General features: G+C 34.9%; 1 protein-coding gene across 2 annotated transcripts; it reads left to right on the top strand.

Moving 5' to 3' along the window:
• The first annotated feature begins 711 nt into the window (after positions 1-711).
• Positions 712-17,956, top strand: LOC306857569 (annexin A4-like). 2 transcript variants are annotated; one of them, XM_079397569.1, is made up of 15 exons: positions 712-831; positions 5,816-6,116; positions 7,191-7,225; positions 7,367-7,519; positions 9,670-9,757; positions 9,874-9,968; positions 10,059-10,172; positions 11,526-11,616; positions 11,715-11,794; positions 12,632-12,688; positions 12,805-12,898; positions 13,337-13,432; positions 15,203-15,261; positions 15,482-15,604; positions 16,304-17,956. In XM_079397569.1, the coding sequence occupies exons 2-15, from the start codon at positions 5,825-5,827 to the stop codon at positions 16,361-16,363; spliced, it is 1,437 nt and encodes a 478-aa protein (XP_079253695.1). In that variant the 5' UTR covers positions 712-831; positions 5,816-5,824; the 3' UTR covers positions 16,364-17,956. The 2 variants fall into 2 exon arrangements, with proteins under 2 accessions (XP_079253695.1, XP_079253696.1); XM_079397570.1 differs by having other exon boundaries at positions 739-831; positions 7,194-7,225; positions 16,304-17,952.
• Positions 17,957-19,006: the final 1,050 nt, after the last annotated feature.

Below are 19,006 nucleotides of genomic sequence, written 5' to 3'. Positions count from 1 at the left end.
GCATCCTTACAAAATGTCATAACCATAACTTTCAGCAAAAAAAAAAAAAAAATTCCAGATTGAAAGAGTTGTCACTATTTGGAAACCTGATACAAGGGCATAACCCAGCTAACAGGAAACGTTCTCAGAACGTTCCGGCAACGTTCTCTTAAAGTTATGAACAAACATTCTTATTTAACGTTAATAGAACGTTTGTTTAGAGTTATCTGGGCTGTAACAATGTTCTCAAAAAGTGAGCACTGAAACATCATTTATACATCAATCACGGAACATTTTCCCTAAACTTTTTGGTTAGAAGTTCGTCTAATGTTTCTAAATGTTTCAGAACATTCAGAGAACTTTCAGAAGGAAAGTTCCCGTAATGTTTCTAAATTATAAAATTCAATGTTACCTTAATGTCTGTATCCCAAAGAAAAAGAAAAAAACATTTACAAAAACGTTTTTAACTTAAAGGCGTTTTTATAACTGGGAACTTTAGCAAAACATACTTAGAACATATTTTTGTTAGCTGTGAAATATGACTGCTACAGACTAAAACTTTTGGGTTACTAATTAGTCATTAAAATTAAAAAGTAGTCATACTAGTAAATAAGTACCTAAATTAAAATATATTTAAGGAACAATGTTTAAAACACCCTGGTAACAACCCACAATAGCTTAGAATCTTTTTCTTTTTCCTAAAAACCAGTGCTAAAGTAATCCTGCAGCACAGGGACGTTTCATTCGGATGATCGGGTCACACCCACCGAGACACCCTGCCCTCCACTTCCTCGTTTCAGTCTATTCTTACGACCTCCAACCATCACATCACAGCACACAACACACACCACAGTAAGTATTTCATTTACAATCTTTCTTACTGCGTTAAAACGACAATAGGCTATACAATGTATCGAGCGTTTCCCGCGTTTGTGCTGTTTTCAGCGTGACGCACTTGATACAATGTAACATAATGTTACTTTTTGTTCATGATTCCGTGTTAAGCACGTTCTTTAGATGTTTATTAGCAAAACAATGTCGAATGTTATAAATGTTAGCGGATTAAGATGTGTGTTTTCAGATGGTTTGGGTGCGTAATCCGAAATATTCGGCTGCCATTTTTCTGTCTGTAGACAGAGAGCGATGCTGATTTAGCCTAAGGGTCAGTGTGTAGTATGCTATAGCATGTAGTATGCGACTCACATACTGAGTTTTAGCAGCCTACATGTTCAGACATGAGATGTGCTGCATTTCTCCCATAAAGCAGTGAGATGGTGATGGTTTCTGGTCATGTAAAGCAGGATGTCAGGCGTGTGCGTGACTGCAGATCTCAGGTTTAACCACTCATCTCTGGTTTAACAAGCACGCAGAATTAAACCACAGCTCACTAGCAGCATGCAGTCATGCTAGAAAGTTAGTGAACCCTTAAAGGGGAAGTTACCCAAAAATGAGACTTCTGTTATCATTAACTAGCCCTCAAGTTGATCCAAACCTGTATAAATTAGTAAACAAACTGTGAGTTAAACTAAATATACAGATTCTGTAACTAGATTAAAAGAACCATATTAAATAATTCACAATTGTACAAAATGGTTTTGGAAAATCTGGAAATATCAGTGAGGGTTAATAGTGTGTTCTGGAAAAGTCAGTGAAATTCCTACGGTATATATGTATTTTTTGTTAATAAGTTTTTTTGTAGTGTCTATTTACACTGTACAAATAGCCTGCCTTGTTGGCAGAGGCCATTTACACTAACTCCGCCCACCAATATGTGATTGGGCCTAGTCAACACTACAAAAGACGGCCGGTGCTCATCAGCTCCAGTGGTGCAGTGGATATAGCGTGTGTTGTACTCTTTTCAATGCGATCAACCCAGGTTCTGAATCCGCCCTCTGGCAAACCTTTTTTTTCTCCCTGTTCAAATATCATATCGGAAAGGCATTTATTTGAAATAAAAATGAAATAAGTAATCTAATAGAGGGTGTTTTAACCCTGACGTATGAAATAATAGTTTTTTTTTACAGTTTATTGAACCTTTAGACTAGATATAAATACAAATGTTTGCATATGTGTTTAAGCTTATTTGTATCAAGTGTCATATTTGATCCATCAGGTTTTTATGGCTCAGATACAGTGAGAATATGGAAGAAAAACAGCTCAGTTTTTTTCAGAGACTCAAACTGAGCAAAACCAGGAGCGGTGCTAGACCTGAAGCTCTACTGGGGCACAGGCCCCCATTACTTTTTCTGTCACTTTTTTTCTTGAAAGCCTGCTGTGTGCAAGAAGTGTGCAACACAATGCACTGTACAAACTTCCGTTGTTTAAACGACTGTTCGTACAGTGCAACAATACTGAGGAAGGTAAATATGTATGTTTGAAAATGTTTAAGTATCTTTAACATACTTAACATGAACATTAACATTGTTTACGGCATAAATGCCATACACTGTATGGAAATAATAAAAGCAGAGAGATTTTTTTTTCTTGCACATCTGCGTTCTTCTATATTACACAATGAATAATTACATCTTTTCAAGAATTTACAATTACAATATTTCAAGAAGCCAGTCATTTTATGGCTGCAACTAAAATAAAGAGCATATTTAGAAAAAAAACAAACAAAGGCATTCCCCGGCATTAATTAATCTTAGTTAGATGCTATTTACACTGTTAAAATAGCTATTTATACTACTTATTGCAAATAGTGGCAATTATCTGCACATTAGAATTGTAAAACATTATAAAATACATATTGAGAGTAAATGATCATTTTAATTCAAATTATTAAATGGATGCCACCGTATTGGGGCAATAGAAGCCCTCTCTACATCTACCCCATGTGATATGAGATTTGAAAATGGAAAAAAAAAGTTCGGTAAAGGGCGGAATCGGGTTGATCGCATCAAAAATGACTTTGGCACACGCTTTACTATCTACGCCACTGGACTTTTTGATTAACTGAGGCAAAACTATGCAATTTGATGCAGATGCTGATATTTATGACCAAAATTCTGATTCTTGTGATGTAAATCAATGAGGTCTTTATAACAGTACAGCAGATACTCATATAAAATTATATAAATATCAGTCGTCACTCTGTATCTCCAATAATATGACGAGATTTAAATGATCAAAACATATAATGCAATCCAGCGATGATTGAGAGATTAACACAGCCTGATGATCATGTGTGATTCTCACTGGTCTAATTTATAAGTTTAGACATCTGGGTAATCAAGTGAAGCTGAGCAGCTTTAGACCATTAAGTATTTATATGCTGCAGTGTTACTAGTAACTTAGTTACTGTAATATTACTTTTAGCAGTAACTAGTAGTAATAATATTACAGTTACCATCCATAAAACAGCTTGACTGTAAACAACACTGACTAAATGAAAATCAGATGTCAAAGTTCAAACTTATTTTAGTCTTCTGTTAACTAGGCCTGTCGCAATAATCAATATATCGACTTATCGCACAATATATGCACATGACCTCAATCATTTTTGGTGACGCAATATATCGCCCATTATATTTACTTAAAAATGAATGTCACCATGTTTTTACTTTCCACTTGCACCCGTGTCTTTTGCAGCTTCTCGTTCATAATGTGGTGTCTTCATGAGTTGCTAGTTCACATTAAAAAAATGCTTCTACAAAACAAGTTTCATCTGCAGATATGGTCTTGTTTAGGGACCTTTGTGCATACGGACATCTGACTGCTAAGTAGTGATTGTGTTTTAGTGTGCACCCTTAATTTACAGAGAAAAGAAGGCCAGGGAAAAATCTGCAGATGGAAAAATCTCCAAACAAGTTCTTTGTGCATTTTTCTACTCTGCACTTTTTGTTAGAAAATGTTTATTTACTATTTATTCAAGTTTTTTAAGGTATCTAATATTTTTATACCTAATTTCCATGATCTAAATGAGTAATGTGTAGGCCTTCTTGCATTATTATGCTGTTATATTATGATTATATATTCAGTGGCATAAAATGGTCTTTAAAATGACACTAATATTGCTTATCGCAATTATTTCTGGGGCAATATATCGCACAACAAAAAGTTGTTATCGTGACAGGCCTACTGTTAACCTATGGCCTATATAAGCAGAACACACATGATAAACTTGCAGCCGACACACACACACACACACACACACACACACACACACACACGTATTGTTTGGTCAGTGGTACTGTATATACACATTGGGTGTTGGATTGCAATGTTGAAATATTCACTCCTTTAAAGATTCCTTATGCTAATGTCTTCTGGGTTAAGATGTGCATGTGTACAGACGGGGCTCTAAGCAAAATTATGAAAATGGGAAGAAAATTACAAAGAAATTAATGGGACCTTTTTATTTTATTCAAAAATCTTTGTACTTAAAAATATGTAGATTATGGAGTATGTAACATATGAATTATATTTTTATATAATTAAATATATTATGGCAGAACTATGTACAAAAGTTACAGCAGTTTTTTGTAAACAAACAAAGCGTGCAATTGCAGCAAATCAGGTACAAAAATGAGGGATAAAATAACTATGGTATTATGGTATTTGGAGAGAGCAAGAGAAAGCAGATGTTTGTTTGTGTTAATTTTACTTTCCTACATTATTCATGATAGACCATTACATTTTTTTTAGAAGGAAAAACACTCTTACAAGTTGTCTTTAAAAAAAACAGAACATTTTCGGGGATGTTAACCAAAGTGAATGAATTAAACAAAGAAAAAATGATATGAGACGGTAGAATGACATCTGAACTTCTGACTGCAGACTTTATGCAGATGTAAATTAAGATAACGTGAATGTCATAAATTGACCGAAATACAGAAGGATGCTGCACAACCACCATTTGAAGTTTTGCCAGGTGTTGTATATTGTCCTCTGATTTTTTATCGCAATTATTATCACATTTGATTTGCTGATGATGATCGATTTGTTCATTATAATGACCGTGATTATGGACAAGCTGAATAACAGCTGTTTCCCTTAACCTCGTCCTCCATTGACAAAGCAGTCTTGCGATTAAACACTCCTTTAGGTGTTACATGGAGCGAAGATTAAAACAAAATGCCATCGAATCGTTTCTGAAGACATTCAGGACCTTCAGAGATTCATATAATTAATTCATTCATATATTCATTTGTATAACTCTTTTAAAACCTCCCGGCTTTTCCGCCCTGTTTTCACTCAAAACTAAACTACTCTGCTGCTGTGTGCACCTGAGACTGTTACTGAAAACTCTGCTTTATGCTGGACAGTATTTATTTATGGTGAGTTGTTCAAATCGTGGTAATCGAATACGGTTTTAATGATAATTTAAATATGAAACTGTGATACTACCTGTGGGGAATTTTATCATGATTTATCGCCAAACATAGTTACATCCCTACATAAGGGTACATTTTTTTAAATTGAGATTTATACATATTCTGAAAGATGAATAAAATAAAAGATAAATAATCTTTCCATTGATGTATGGTTTGTTATGATCGGACAATATTTGTCTGAGATACAACTATTTGAAAATCTGGAATCTGAGGGAGCAAAAAAATCTAAATATTGAGAAAATCTCCTTTAAAGTTGTTCAAATGAAGTTCTTAGCAATGCATATTACTAATCAAAAATGAAGTTTTGATATATTTACGGTAGGAACATGATCTTTACTTAATATCCTAATGATTTTTGGAATAAAAGAAAATTCATTTATTTTGACCCATACAATATATTGTTGGCTATTGCTGCAAATATACCCGTGCTACTGATGACTGCTTTTGTGCTCCACGCAGGGTCATATATAAGCATGTAAATGTCCTGATGTGTGCAGGTGTCAGAGATGAGTTACCCCGGATACCCTCCTGCAGGTGGAAGTTACCCACCCGCCTCCGGCCCGTATCAGCAGGCCCCGGGTGGATATCCAACCCAACCAGGAGCCTATCCTCCCCAGGGCGGATACTACCCCCCTCAGCCCGGAGCGTTTCCCCCCGGAGCAGGATACCCTCCCCAGGCCGGAGGATACCCTCCTCAGGCCGGCGGTTACCCAGCTGCCCCGGGAGGAGGCTTCCCGCCCCAGGCAGGAGGTTACCCCGCCGCCCAGCCCGGGACCTACCCTAACATGCCCCCTGCAGGTCAGTGCGGTTAGTCTGAGCTCTCCACGCAGGAGCATCATGGGTCTGTTGTTTGTCGTAGTGTGTGTTCCTGATGCTGGATGCTCTGAAGTTATTAATGGGCTTCACAACTGACCACAGCTTCTGAAAAACTGAGCACTAATCAGATGTATTGGCAATTAAAAATGAGTCATAATGTGAGTTCTAATGTCAGCTTGCATGGTTGTAAAAAAATAAGATTGGAGGGGAAATCTTTGTCTTTGCATTTAATTTGAAATGCATCAGTTCCTGTCTATGATGCATCATTTAAAAAATAAATATATATATATATATATATATATATATATATATATATATATATATATATATATATATATATATATATATATATAATAGCTGATAAAAATACAGCTATTTCTGTGATGCAGAAAACCTCAGCATCCTATCATTAAAATGAAATGTACTGTAATAACAACAACAATAATAATAATAATACCGTTTATTTTACATTTTCACATATTTTTCCTACATGGTTTAATTAAAACAGTTGTGGATCACTTTTTCTAAAAATTTAATTTTCAAATTTAAGTTTATTACATTGTTGTATTTCATTTTTTATTCTTAATAAAAAATTATTTTTTATTAAGTTTTATTCATTTTTTTTTTTAAATACATTTTATTTAAAATTGTATTAATTTATTTGATTGCTGCCCTCTTTGATAATAATACTAACACAGAATCCAAAAAAAATTAATCAGACTACACAGAATTTCTTAAAAAAATAAACCACATTTCATAAAGATAATCTTAAAATTGTTAAAGTTTTAATTTGATCGCTTAGACATCCTTTTTGATTATTAAAATTTAATCTAAACATGAAAACAGAATACAGAAAAAGTAAAACAGAATTTTTTTGGAAAAATCAAACGGATTTCATATGGCCTTGAAAGTGTTTATTTTCAAATGCATCTGTTTCTGTTTTTTATGCATCATGTATAATAAAAAAAAGATATATTTACATAATTCTTTTCGTTGTTTGTTGTGCTTTGATTGGCTTCGTGTCTGTATTGTTATATATTTTATTTGTGTTGTTAGCAGGTGGATGGGGCGGCCAACCCGGCTTTGGAGCTGTAAGAATCCCTTTTCTTTTATTGTGCATAATCAGTTGTGTGATGTATTTTTAAATGCACTACAGAATTAGATCGATTAAGCTCTACAACTGAAGTCTGCATCATGTGACTCGTCTTATAAATGTCCTGTGATCTGTGCAGCCTGGTGGAGGAATGCCTCAGGGTTACCCCGGGGTCCCAGCGCCGGGACAGCAGCCCATGCCAGCGTACCCAGGTGCTCCAAACCCGTCTATGCCCGGGTACGGAGGGGGTGTCCCGACCGGACCGACACCACCGGCCGGTCCTGCTGTCAATGTGAGGGACTGTCAGTTTCATCAGCTACTAGGAGCTTTTGTTTGGTTTAGACTATAATGGTCACAACAATCCTGAAATTACAATATTTCATCATCTAGAATTGCTCTTATGTGTATAGTGAAAATTAAACCTTATCCAGTAATCCAAGAACAAACTGTCAAGGAAATGTATTGGTCAGACAGTATAGAAACCTTGACTTTAATAAATTAATCTGCCCAGCTAACCACTATTTTTCAGCTGTAGTCCTGGGCAGGTAGAACAAGAGAGACAAAAGAAAACAGGAAATAACAACACTTGACCTCAGTGGTTTGATAACTTCCTATTGAAACAGGAAACTGGACATGCTGAATGTCTTATTTTTAACTGTTTTCTGTAGTTTGAAGAAAATGTGAAATAGCTTTCACAATCCATTTACTTCACCTGTATATACATATACACACACACACACATACATGCACACACGTGTGTGTGTGTGTGTGTGTGTGTGTATATATACAGGTGCATCTCAGAAAATTAGAATAAGGTGAAAAAGTTCATTTTTTCTTGTAACCCATTTCAAAAAGTGAAACTTGAATATATTTTAGATTCATTGCATGTAAAGTAAAACGCTTCAAAAGTTTTTTGTTTTAATTTTGATGATTAGAGCTTACAGCTCTTGAAAGTCAAAAATCAGTATCTCAAAATATTAGAATATTTACATTTGAGTTTCAATTAATGACCATCCCTACAGTATAAATTCCGGGTATCTCTTGTTCTTTGAAACCACAATAATGGAGAAGACTGCTGACTTGGAAATGGTCCAGAAGACGAACATTGATGCCCTCCACAAAGAGAGTAAGTCACAGAGGGTCATTACTGAAAGGAGTGGCTGTTTACAGAGTGCTGTATCAAAGCATATTAAATGCAAAGTTGACTGGAAGGAAGAAATTGGGTAGGAAAAGGTGCACAAGCAACAGCGATGCCCGCAAGCTTGAGAATACTGTCAAGTAAAGTGAAAGTGAAAGTGACATACAGCCAAGTATGGTGACCCATACTCAGAATTCGTGCTCTGCATTTAACCCATCCAAAGTGCACACACACACCGTGAACACACACACACCGTGAACGCACACCCGGAGCAGTGGGCAGCCATTTATGTTGCGGCGCCCGGGGAGCAGTTGGGGGTTTGGTGCCTTGCTCAAGGGCACCTCAGATTCAAACACTTGGGAGAGCTTCACAAGGAGTGGACTGAAGCTGGAGTCAGTGCATCAAGAGTCTCCACGCTCAGACGTCTTCAGGAAAAGGGCTACCAAGCCACTTCTGAACCAGAGACAACATCAGAAGCGTCTTACCTGGGCTGTGGAGAAAAAGAACTGGACTGTTGCTCAGTGGTCCAAAGTCCTCTTTTCAGATGAAAGTAAATTTTGCATTTCATTTGGAAATCAAGGTCTGGAGGAAGAGTGGAGAGACACAGAATCCAAGCTGCTTGAAGTCCAGTGTGAAGTTTCTGAAGTCAGTGATGATTTGGGCTGCCGTGATGTCTGCTAGTGTTGGTCCATTGTGTTTTATTATGTCCAGAGTCAATGCAGCCGTCTACCAGGAGATTTGGAGCACTTTATGCTTCCATCTGCTGACAAGCTTTATGGAGATGCTGATTTGCTTTTCCAGCAGGACTTTAGCACCTGTCCACACTGCCAAAACCACTTCCAAGTGGATTTTTTCTGATTAATGTATTAAAACAATTCAAGCAATTAACACAGCTAAATGTAACATTAATTATAATGGACTTATGTGATGATTGTTTTTAGTTTATTTAAATTAAAAGTTTTTTTTGTTTAAAGTTCTACGCAGTTCAGGCCTGTTTAAATGTTTAAAATGATACCACAACTTTACTGTAATGTTATATTTATCCCCAGAAATTGATCAATAAAAAAATCCATCAGTAACAGAGGCATCAGTATCAGTACTTAGTAAAAAGATGCCATTAAACAGATATTGCAATTAATTAGATAATCATGATTAATTATAGAAAAATTAATTAGTTAATTTTTAAAAGCATTTTATTTATTTATTTATTTACAATTTATAAAATACATAAAAATAGAAATATAAAAATGTAAACTCACATTGTAACATGTGACTGACTGTAAGTGTTTGTTGTTTATGTTTAGAAGGGTTACCGCGGTACCATCAAGGACTTTCCTGGCGCCGATCCGCTCAGAGATGTCGAGGTGTTGCGGAAAGCCACGAAGGGCTTCGGTGAGAAGAAATTCACCAAAAAATGATTTCCATTTATTTCAACCACAAAAAATGTTTTGTACACTGTGTGTTCACATGTCTTAAAATACAGAGAGCTGAATGTGTTTTGCTCGCAGGAACCGATGAAAACGCCATTACTGAGCTTCTCGGCAGTCGATCCAGCAAGCAGCGTGTGCCGTTGACCGCAGCGTATAAAACCACTTACGGCAAGGTGAACATATGAGGAATGAAGCATCAAATACCTAATAATGTGAACGACTGTGTTGTGGTTTCGTGCGTGTAACTTTGCGTAACTTTACAGGATCTGATGAGCGAGCTGAAGTCGGAGCTGACTGGAAACTTTGAAAATCTGGTGCTGGTTATGCTGAAGGCTCCGACGCACTTCGATGCCGCTGAGCTCAGGGAGGCCATATCGGTGAGATTTCTTAAGTTTTTTAGGAAAATATGTGCAAATCCACTCAGATACTAGATATATTGGTCAATTGTTTAAACATCTCTTTTCCAAATCCTAGCAAGCTGCCTTGCCATCTACGATGTACAATGATTTGGCCAATTGTACATTCAATGCTGATAAAAGCTGAGCGCTTCCTCCCTGTGTAGTATGCAAGGAAACATACCAATATACAAGCCAAGCGTGCTTTCACTTATTCTCATATGCTGCTGCACTCATTAATGCAACACAGACATATAATTACAGAGTCGAGAGCAGAAATACTGCCAGACTGGAATGAATGACACGCTCTGAGTCTGTGATTATCATCCCACACTGGAAATATATGCTGAAAATATGAAAGAATCCTGACGATTGAGCTACTGAAAACTAAATATATCTGGAAGCTCATTTCTGCCACGGGATAAAAAATTATAAAGGTAATTGTGACTTTTTATCTCACAATTCTGAATTTGTTCCCTATGAATTCTCAGTTTCTTAACAAGACTCAGGCTTTGTTTCTCTGAATTACGAGTTTGCAGTTTTTTTATTTGTTTCTGCTACAGAATAAAAAAGGCCATTGCAACCTTTTATCACAGTTCTTACTTTTTTCCTCAGAATTGCATGATATAAACTCAGAATTGTGAGATATAAATAAACTAAATTGTTAGGGGGAAAAAAATAAAAAAAAAATTTATTATTAGTTTGTGGCGGAAACAGCTTTCTTAAATATCAGGCTGTGAATATGAGGATGCTTAATAGTTTTTAGTGAATAAACAAAAAATGATTACAACTTTTAAATCATGTATCTTGATTTAAAAACCTTGATTCCCAGCTCTGGTTTTCAGAAAATACGTTATTATAATACACCTGTAAAATACATTCTCTAAAAGGACTTGTCTCTAAGTCACAGCTGGTCAAAATTGCATTGTTGAGAGCAAAAACTGTTTTATTATTATATTCAGAAATAATGTAAAATAGCAGTAAATGAAAATGTTTTTTAAAACCAAACATAAATGTACCTTAGTTTTATCTCACTGCACAACAAATCATTTAAATTGAACAGTTTTCAGATGACAAGAGGAATGTCATTCGTTATAAAGAACATTTATTATAAACCTCAAGCCTAATCAAATGTATTGAACATGAAACTGAATCTATGAGGGTGTGTGAAATAATTAAACAGACTCTTATACTTCTCTCATTCAGCGCCGATCCAAATGTTTTGTGTGCTTGATGTTAATTGCATTATAAAAGTTGCTTTGGAATTTAAGCACTTTTCAGTTGATTAAAAACTGAGCTTTGTATTTGTAAGTAGTGTTTTGTGGGTGTTTTCAGGGTGCAGGAACCGACGAGGCCTGTCTCATAGAGATTCTGTCCTCTCGCAGCAATGCTGACATTCAGGAGATTACCAAGATCTATAAAGCAGGTGAGTCTGTGTTCACAAACCTACTGAAGATCTCCGATCACGTGTTGAGTTAGTAGAGGTGTATGAGAAACCGCTTCAGATGAGTGTTTGTTGTTTAGAGTACGGTAAATCTCTGGAGGACGCCATCAACAGCGACACGTCTGGACACTTCCGCCGGCTGCTCGTCTCTCTATCTCAGGTACACACACTACAGTCAGCTTTGGGTCTTTCATTACATCTTACAGATTACTCGTGTTGGGCATTCGATGTATTGAGAATCATACATTTTTAGCCATATCTTTAAAAATATGAACAATAACAAGAAAATATCTACACAAAAATAGATTCCTGATTACAGTTCATTGTAAATCAAACGTGCAGCGTTTTTTTCAGATAGCCAAAACCTCTTGAACGACAGTTGTTTTTGTCTTAAAATGTAATAATTTGATTTAATGTAATTTAATTTAACTTAACATTAAGCAGAAATAAAAAGTAGCAATACAAATGGAAATGTGGGTGATTTTATAAAACATTGTAATCTTGTAAATAAATATTTGACTATTATTATAATATTTTAAGTAATACTTTGAGCTAGTATTATTTCTTATATATATATTGTGTATATATATAAGATTATTATATTATATATAATAGTAATGCATACTAAACTAAATTTGCAACACTAAATCAAATTTAATATCTTTTAATTTACTATTAATTGCTTTTATTTTTATATAGTCAGTTTTCATTTAAATTTTAGTTTAATTACTAATTTATTTTAGTTTTGATCATTTTAGCGCATTTATTTTAGTCTAGTCCAATTTTCACGTAATATTTAGATTTTATTTTATTTACTATATAATTTATTTACTAAAATGTATATTATTTTTTCAATAAAAAGGAAAAAGAAGAAAATATGTAAGAGAAACAATCACAACACTGCATGCAGACCGACACAAAATATCCATTTCTCTTTGAAAACTAGAAGTGAAATCTGAACTGTGTAGATAAAATGCTTTCTATCATTTGTTTTCAGGGCAATCGAGATGAGAGAGAGACTGTGGACATTTCTCTGGCCAAACAGGACGCTCAGGTTGGAGAAAAGAGTTGATTTGCTTAAACAAATTCACGTGTTAATGTAAATGTGCATTTATTCTGCTGTCGTCCACACATGCATTTGTGTGTTTTTTTATTTTTTCTGTGTTGCAGAAACTCTACACTGCAGGAGAGAATAAAGTGGGCACGGACGAGTCTCAGTTTAATGCGATTCTGTGCGCTCGCAGTAAACCTCATCTGAGACAAGGTAAAAACCATCAGCACACTGTGGTTAGACGGCCACAGAAATACACAAGAACTGCTGTTATTTCCCTAACTAGGGCAATCTGTTCAAAAGCAGTCAACTAGAAAGAGATTTATTCATTTGCTGTTTTCAATTATTTTAATTTTCATTATATTCATTTGCTCTTTCTTAGACCATAATTGCCAAAAATGAAATTCCAAACCTGTTATTTCTATCACTAAACATTTCATGGTGAATGCAGCTGTCAAGCTCTAAAAAATAAAATAAAAGCTTAAAATATCATGAGTCGACATTTGACTTATGCACTATATTATACGTCGTATGATAGTTTTGTGTAAGGAACAGACTGAATATGAAGTCATTATTCACTGATAATGCAGATTAAATGATGCCAGGTTTGTACAGATTGTCCGTAACATTTGGACATGATGTCTTTCGCAGTGTTTCATGAGTACCAGCAGATGTGTGGCAAAGACATTGAGAAGAGCATCTGCAGTGAGATGTCTGGAAACGTGGAGTCTGGAATGGTGGCAGTGGGTGGGTACTGAGCTCTGATTGGTCCAGAGCAGAAACATCAGCCAACAGCTGACCTAGATGAAGCAGGCAGAGAAACAGCCAATTACAGCCCTGGAATACAATCAGTTGTTTTGAATAAGATGCAGATCGGAGGTTATGATGAGTAAAATGCCTAAATGTTTTGCATATGCAAACAGGACACAATAGGCAAAACCATTGTTTTTTTTCATGCACAGGTCTCAATTCTAAGATTCTGGGCTGTTTTGCTTCCAAAACTTGTTTTTTTTTAGAGTAGGGAAAGTAAAACATCCTAAATACACATGTTTGTGTTTTATTGCATTTTTAACTATTTGCATCTGTAGATTTAAATTACGATACATATCTCTAACGCCCGGTTTCACAGACGAGGATTAAGCCAAGTCCCAGTCTAAAATGTAAGTCTTAGCTGTTTCAACTGAAATAAACTTGCACTGACTGATCTTAAAATACATCAGTGCCTTTGTCTCAAGATGCTTAGAAAAAAAACATTACTGGTGCATGTTTATAAAAATTACTTGTGTCCTATTTGAACTATGGCCTAATCCTGGTTTAGTCTAAATCCTGTCTGTGAAACCGGGCCTAAATTGTTTCCTCTACTTCAGCAGCACTTACAAACACCAAATTTAGCAGTTTTATTCCTGTCTATAATCTGAAGGTTTTTACTCAGGGGTTTGTCCATATACTGTATCATTGACCTGATTTATTATTGCATTTTATCTGTTTTTGGCTTTAAATTTCATTTATAATACATTTCTTTAAAGGAGGTTTTCTCAAAAAGAGTTTTTTCTCCATTTGAGCCGTGCTTACATACACCAAAACTTACAGTTTTATTCCTCTCTATACTCCGAAGGTTTTTACTGAAGGATTTGTTCATATATGATTGGCTGGATTTCATCATATCACTTTATCTGCTTGTGTCTGTAGATTTCAGTTACAAAACAAACCTTTAAAAGTTTATTTTTTTCCACTTCAGCATCATTTGCATACACTGAACTTAGCAGGTTTATTTCAATATATAATCTGAATGTTTTTACTGAGGGGTTTGTTCATATCCCATTCGACCTGATTTTATTATTGCACTTTATCTATTTGTGTCTGTAGATTTAAATTGCAATACATATCTCTAAAGGTTTTTTCTTCACTTCAGCAGCACCTACACACACCAAACTTAGCACTTTTATTCCTGCTTATATTCTAAAGGTTTTTACTGTGGGGTTTGTTCATATATAATTCGATCTAGTTTATATAGAATTTTTTTTATTGCTAAAAGCATGGTGAAAATGTATTTTTCCTGGCTGTTGACAGTATTTTCTGGAGTTACAAAAAGAGAAATCCAAAATCCTCTTCGTAAAAACCTTTAACTCTTATGTGTCAACAAAATAAAACATATATTGAACCAGGCTTTAGCCAATGTTCAGATTTGATAACTTAAAGATAACTTGCATATTTAAACATAACATTTTAGAAAATGTATTCACTGTATACATATTCCTAGTACACTTTTGTTGCACTTCTACAGTGTCTTTGATTTATGTGAATGTTTTTAGCCAAAGTTGATCACGTTTCTTTTTTAAACATTGTGAAATTGAAGGCTTATTACTTAAAATATTACAATAAAAATATTGCAACTTGATTATGATCAAAATTGTATTCTGCAACTGATTAAATGTGTTAGTAATAATCTAAATAAACTATTCCTCTTTCTGTAATGTGTATAGTTTTCTAATCATGTTCCATCTGTGTATTTTTCAGTGAAGTGCATTAAAAACACTCCTGCCTACTTTGCTGAACGTCTCCACAAAGCCATGCAGGTAGAGAATGTGCGATTATGTGGTTGTTTTGCTATGGTTTTGTCATCCAGAAGCAGGTCTGATTGTTAGAAGGGTTTTTTTTTTTTTTATGTACGCTGTGTTTTTCTGCCCCAGCGCTGATATGCATGACTCTTTAATTATATGCATGTACTGTATGTTAGTAAAATTCCGCTGTGGGTCGATAAGCATGCATGACCTGTTGATGTTTACCTTTATTTAGGGTGCAGGAACCAAAGACAGGACTCTGATCCGTGTCATGGTGTCCCGCTCTGAGGTGGACATGCTGGATATCAGGCAGGAGTATCTGCGGCTGTACGGGAAGTCGCTGTACACTGCCATCTCTGTACGTCACACACACACATGTACAATACACTGCACAATCCTTATGCTTTATTCACATATGTACAACACACACAACATGTGGCTGTGGGAAATTTGTGTCGCCCACTGATTCAGCTACAGACCACAGATTTGTGTGAATGCATGAGTGCTGCCGCTAAATTACACGCGTGAGGTTCTTCTGCTTTAGCAAGCATATGCAACACTAAAATACATAGATTATTTTAACAGTTTCTATTTTTTTTTACTTATTTTTCCACTATTTGCTGTGGTTTTTAGCATGGTGCTAAATTATAAACAAACAAACATTATTATATTGTATTATTCCAAAAAAAACAACAACAGATTTTTAATGAAGTGAGACCAGATTTTATTTTAGATTTTTTTGTCAAAGATGAACTGTGTGTATGTGTGTGTGTGTGTGTGTGTGTGTGTGTGTGTGTGTGTGTGTGTGTGTTTAATTTTTTTAAAATTTGGAATTATTAAAAATGAAAAAAAAAAAAATCGAAAACAAAATCTGGTATCACTTCATTAAAGGGGTCATATGAAATTGCTAAAAATAATATTATTTGGTGTAATGCAATGTGTTTATGTGGTAATTTTTAAGCTTAAGTAATACATTTATTTATGCTTCTGTAGCTAGAAATAGAATTGTGACTGTTCTGAATATTTTTTTTGCATATTATTTTTCTTAAATCTTCAGGCAGACACCTCTGGCGATTACAAGAAACTGCTCCTGAAGCTGTGCGGAGGAAGTGACTGAAGAACCAGGAAGTCAGATGCGTTACCATGATGACTGGATATCATCATATTAATCATATGATATCAATATGTCAAATAATATCATTAGTGTCATATTAACTAATACTGTAATCGCTCTTTACCGCTTCATTAAGTTCACAGCCAAAAGTAGGATTTAATTTGTACCTTAGAAAAATTATTACTATAAAACAGTTAATTATAAGTTTTATTTTGCTATCTATTCAGACTATGCATGATAACTAGAGAAGCTATATTTTGTACAGTGTCTTCAGTGCCTGATGCCAAATCTGTGCGGTCACTCACAACCAAAAATACAAAATCTAAAATCTGAAATGCCTTGGATGACTGAGTCTCTTGAAGTACTGAAATATATGCCATAGTTTTTATATAGTTTTTATATATGGCAAAACTATATGCCATAGTTTTTATATAGTTATATACTCTTTATGATCTTATATGCAAGAAGAATATAGGATTATGTCAATCATCATGAAGGTCTTGACAGGTCAGTCTCATGAAAACGTGTCATATTTCACCCCAAAATCAAAATATAAAATTAGAAATGATCTTTGCTTAAAGAAAGTCAAGCCTGTTTGTGACTCTGGACCACAAAACCAGTCTTAAGTCACTGGGGTATATTAGTAGCAATTGCCAAAAATATATTGTAGGGGTCAAAATTATTTAAAAGAAAATTGTCAAAAATCATTAGGATATTAAGATCATGTTCCATGAAGATATATAGTGAATTTCCTACCGTAAATGTCAAAACTTCATTTTTGATTAGTAATATGCATTGCTAAGAGCTTCATTTGAACAACTTTAAAGGAGATTTTGTCAATATTTAGATTTTTTTGCACCCTCAGATTCCAGATTTTCAAATAATTGCATCTCAGCCAAATATTGTCCGATCCTAACAAACCATACATCAATGGAAATATTATTTATTCAGCTTTCAGATGATGTAGAAATCTCAATTTTAAAAAAATTACACTTATGACTGGTTTTGTGCTCCAGGGTCACATTTTAGGAACACTGAGATCTATTTGCATTATCACACGTTTTCATGACAATTAGGCACATTTGTCTGCTAAATTTCATTAATGCATAATAGGTGTTTCTTTTCACATGTTTTTTGTAACTCTCATTTTTCTGAATAGTGATTTTTAATGCTGTTTTATAGTAAAAACTAATTTAATCATATTTTATACAACAAATACTAGCATTGCTTAACTTTTTTGTTTGTTTTTTTTCTTCATTGTAATGCATATCTGTGGCTCTAAAACAGACGTTTGTTTTATTTGAGTTTGGGATGAAATCTGCTCAGTTTTGTGAGATTGGCCCTGTTTGTTGTCATCGTCCATGACTCGCATGAATGTGAATCGCTGCAGCAGTAGAGGGCAGTAAAGTCAGCAATCTTTCATCCTGATAATCACTAGTTAAACGGAAGATTCTGACCTGTTATTTAACATGAAGACTACTCTTTTTCAGGGATTTCTAGCCTGTGTTTTTAGTTTGTTCACTCAAACTAATCTGTACTGTTGTGTAGTAACATTTGTGTCTGGTTAATAAAACACTTAATGAATGATTCTCAGTGAACTCCAGCTCTTTTATATTATCATACATGTTATTGTATTATATATGTTATGTTATATTATATTTTTAGTGAAGTGAGGCCAGATTTAGTTATAGATTTTTTTAATCAAAGAGAAATTTTGAAAATCTTTTTTTAGTTTCTTGCTGTAATATATACAGTGCACAGCATAAATGAGTACACCCCCTCTGAATAAATATAAAGATGTATTTTCTTAATGATCACTAATATAATTCATGGAAAGATGGCAAAATTGAAATGTATTAAACATATACTTAATGAAAACAACAAAATGGCAATATTTTCTGTAAGATAAGTAAATTAGCCAATTTTGTTTAATTGAAGGATTGCAGAAATGAGTACACCCTAGATTGAATTCAGCAAATATATAATATTGTAGTACTTAGTATGTCCTCCAGAATTTTAGGTATACTGCTCTGACCCTCTTGGCACTGAGTCTACAAGTTCATGACATCTTTTCACATCTGTCCTGAGGACGAGCTCTTTGAATGCTCTGGTCTTTAACGGGGAGTTCTGCTCAGCTTGTCTCTACAGAATCCCCCACAGCTGCTCAAGAGCTTAAGATTGAGTCAAATACATGTCCACTGAAGGATTTCACCTTGGGAGAATGAATATCTTCATTGTAATGCTGAAAAAATGCCCAATAATGCAGGGAATGAGGGGAGGATAGCATCTTCTGTTTCAAGTTCTTGTATTCCATCACACAGTAGTGTGTGAATTCATGACAGTATTGATAAAGCACAACTCCCTCACACCTTCAGCACTCATTCATCCCCATAGAAGAGCTTTACTACCACTGAACATCACTGTGGGTACCAAGCACTTCTCACTGTACTCCTCCTCTAGCAACACCACAACATTTTGGGTGCTTTTGGATCCGAAATGATTGACCTGGTCTCTTGAGATGGATTCCCAGAAGTCTCTATTTTGTAAATATGGGCCTCAGATGAGTTTATCTTGCTTTGGCTACAGTAGGTAATTCTAGTGGTGACAACAACCATGCATGTCACTTCTGCAGGCTGATCATACTCT

This window comes from Barbus barbus, assembly GCF_936440315.1.
Source record: "Barbus barbus genome assembly, chromosome: 38".
NCBI classification, from domain to species: Eukaryota; Metazoa; Chordata; class Actinopteri; order Cypriniformes; family Cyprinidae; genus Barbus; species Barbus barbus.
Note: the sequence above shows the minus strand (reverse complement) of the source record. Positions and strands in the feature narration are given on the sequence as shown.